The sequence below is a fragment of the Penaeus monodon genome, chromosome 12 (assembly GCF_015228065.2).
Source record: "Penaeus monodon isolate SGIC_2016 chromosome 12, NSTDA_Pmon_1, whole genome shotgun sequence".
Classification (NCBI taxonomy): Eukaryota; Metazoa; Arthropoda; class Malacostraca; order Decapoda; family Penaeidae; genus Penaeus; species Penaeus monodon.
Window position 1 is genome coordinate 4980322 of NC_051397.1, and position 2500 is coordinate 4982821.

At 33.5% G+C, this 2500-nt stretch overlaps 1 protein-coding gene across 1 annotated transcript in view; it reads right to left on the bottom strand.

Annotated features, from left to right (window-relative positions):
* LOC119579597 (PAN2-PAN3 deadenylation complex catalytic subunit PAN2-like) overlaps positions 1-2500 on the bottom strand; it is a 29585-nt gene that overhangs the window by 1293 nt on the left and 25792 nt on the right. Inside the window, exons 22-23 of the mRNA XM_037927520.1 lie at positions 2452-2500; positions 1777-1886 (exon numbers count right to left, since the gene is read on the bottom strand). The exon at positions 2452-2500 is cut by the window's right edge and continues 173 nt beyond it. Coding sequence (XP_037783448.1) covers positions 1777-1886; positions 2452-2500 — 159 coding nt within the window. The remainder of the gene's footprint in view (positions 1-1776; positions 1887-2451) is intronic.

Genomic DNA, 2500 nt, shown 5'->3' on the forward strand with positions numbered 1-2500 from the left:
TCTCCTCCCACGTCAATACCGTAGATGGCATGCTTGACGTTACCATTAGTCAACAAGCATGACAAGCTGCAACACCTTAACAAATGATAGCATCGGTCCATCACTCAACTGACACTTCAAACGTGCTTACCATCTCCATACCACCTCAGCTACACATCATCCTCCTAAAATAAATGGTACTCCACGTAGATATCTTATACAAGCAATGAAATATACCGCGCTGAAATTATTCAGCTAGCTATGCAGCCAAAGATGATGTGTTACACAGCAAACCTTGTCTAGCTGATAATGAAATGTAAACATGATTGATGTTGCTGCACTAAGGAAGTCAGCACATCTCCCTAATATGATTGAGTATGAAGTATTTCCCACTGACACAGATGGATGATACAAGCACTCCTAATGGTAATACTCTTAATGATGATGCTGATCATCTCCATAAACCTCCCACTGAGGAGGCTGTAAATATCTTTGCTAAGTAAACAGATAACTGAACTCTGCAGCATTAACATTTTGTGGATATTATTTTCATCAATGGAAAGACAGCAATGAATGAACTAGTGATTATCATGCCACCACACATCATAATAAATAACTGTCATAAACCTCAGGATCACCGCATTACATAAGCAGAAAAGTGACAAAGGAAAGAAAGAAAGAAAGAAAAAAGGAAAAAAAAAAAAAAAATCTCCATGGTATCTTGCCAAGCTCATGAAACTATTCTCATAGCTTCATCAGCAATAGGAAACCAGTAGCAACTTGCACATACAGAAGCCCCAAAGTCTTGCCCTGTTATCCAGCAACCTATCTTACTCACGTACCAAAAATAATACCAACAATAACTAACTTTAATGCAAAATCATTCCGTTAATATCTACAAAATACATGAATGTTATAAGAGAATTATTAACACTTCAGAAATAATCCATTTACCTTCACTTAGTACAGAAAATGAGTACATGAGTGTGCAAGGTGATGGACACTTAAGAAAATAATGTTAATTTTTGGGGGATGTGGATCTCACAATTTTCACCACAGATGACAAACACCAGCATTACAAATTAACCCGGTCGAAGTTCAGATCTATCCTTGAATATATATTACATAGTTATTTTCTAATGTATGGGGAATATTTTTTCTAAAACAAAACAAAGAAATTAAAAAATCAAGAACAAAAGATACAAAATAATAATCGTATCAGAATCTAACATTTCACTTTCAGAACCAAATGAATGAATGAAAATAATTACCTGATAGTTCAAAAACTCTGTAAAGTCCTGCTCACAATTTACTCAAAGCCTCATTGGCTATTTGATACTTCAACAAGTGCATTTGACAAATCATATAAGATCATTTCAGATTTTTTCCCGAGGTGATTTTGTAAATGCCTTTATACCTGACCAACGACCGTTTATTCAGTTTGAGTCTCATGAATAGATGCAACTAAATATAAAACAAAAACAAACAAATATTCTGCAATGGGAGGAAACATATGATTACTTAGAATTCATTTGTTTGAAATGTAGAACTTCCAGCCAAAAATTGCAAAATCCTGATAGTGATTTGTGCTCCATGTAATCTCATGTTTAATCTAACTGACATCTTAATACCCTCATGCATAAATCTTAGGTATGCTAATCATTACATAATTTATCTGCTTAACAACCTTCAAACACATGATCAACAACCATCTCTAACAAACCTCTAAAGTTTAAGAAGATAGCGAAAGGACAATAAACAAACAAAATAGTAACAATCAATTTCTAAAAATCTTACTTAGGAAGTGCCAAGCCAAGAATTTGAGTGACACCATGCGATTGTGCGACATGTGGAACAGGTGGACTGTGTCTATCAGCTGACTCATTGGCACTGTCATGTTGATCACCCTGGAGGAAAAAAACAAAATTTTGACTGTTTAAAAAAAGAAAGAAGGAAAAAGAAGAAAAAAATTCAATTAATATGATACTGACTTTTGTTATATAAATATGGAAATAGAAATAAGTGATGATATTGATAAAATCTGGAAAGCCTTGTAGCTGCTCAAAACTTAGTAAAAAAAAAAAAAAGAAGAAGAAAGAAAGAAAGAAAGAAAGAAAGAAAGAAAGAAAGAAAGAAAGAAAGAAAGAAAGAAAGAAAGAAAGAAAGAAAGAAAGAAAGAAAGAAAGAAAGAAAGAAAGAAAGAAAGAAAGTAAGTAATACATGGAGCCATATACTGAGAAGCATTGCAACCTAATTTAAAATTAGATTTCTGTTTATAAAAATCAATTTCCTATATAAAGTTCACATAAAGTAACCTACACTATCATCATCGCAGTTTGCTCATGTGAATTTGCTTAACTTACAATTTGTTTTTAGTACAACAAAATCCAACATAATACAAATAAACAATTCCACAGCAGTTCATTCATATTATGATACCCAAGTCCCCCAGACAAACCCCAGACCACTCACCTGAAGTCATTCTTCAGTCCATGTCCTACAAACTTAACACCCTTGTCGA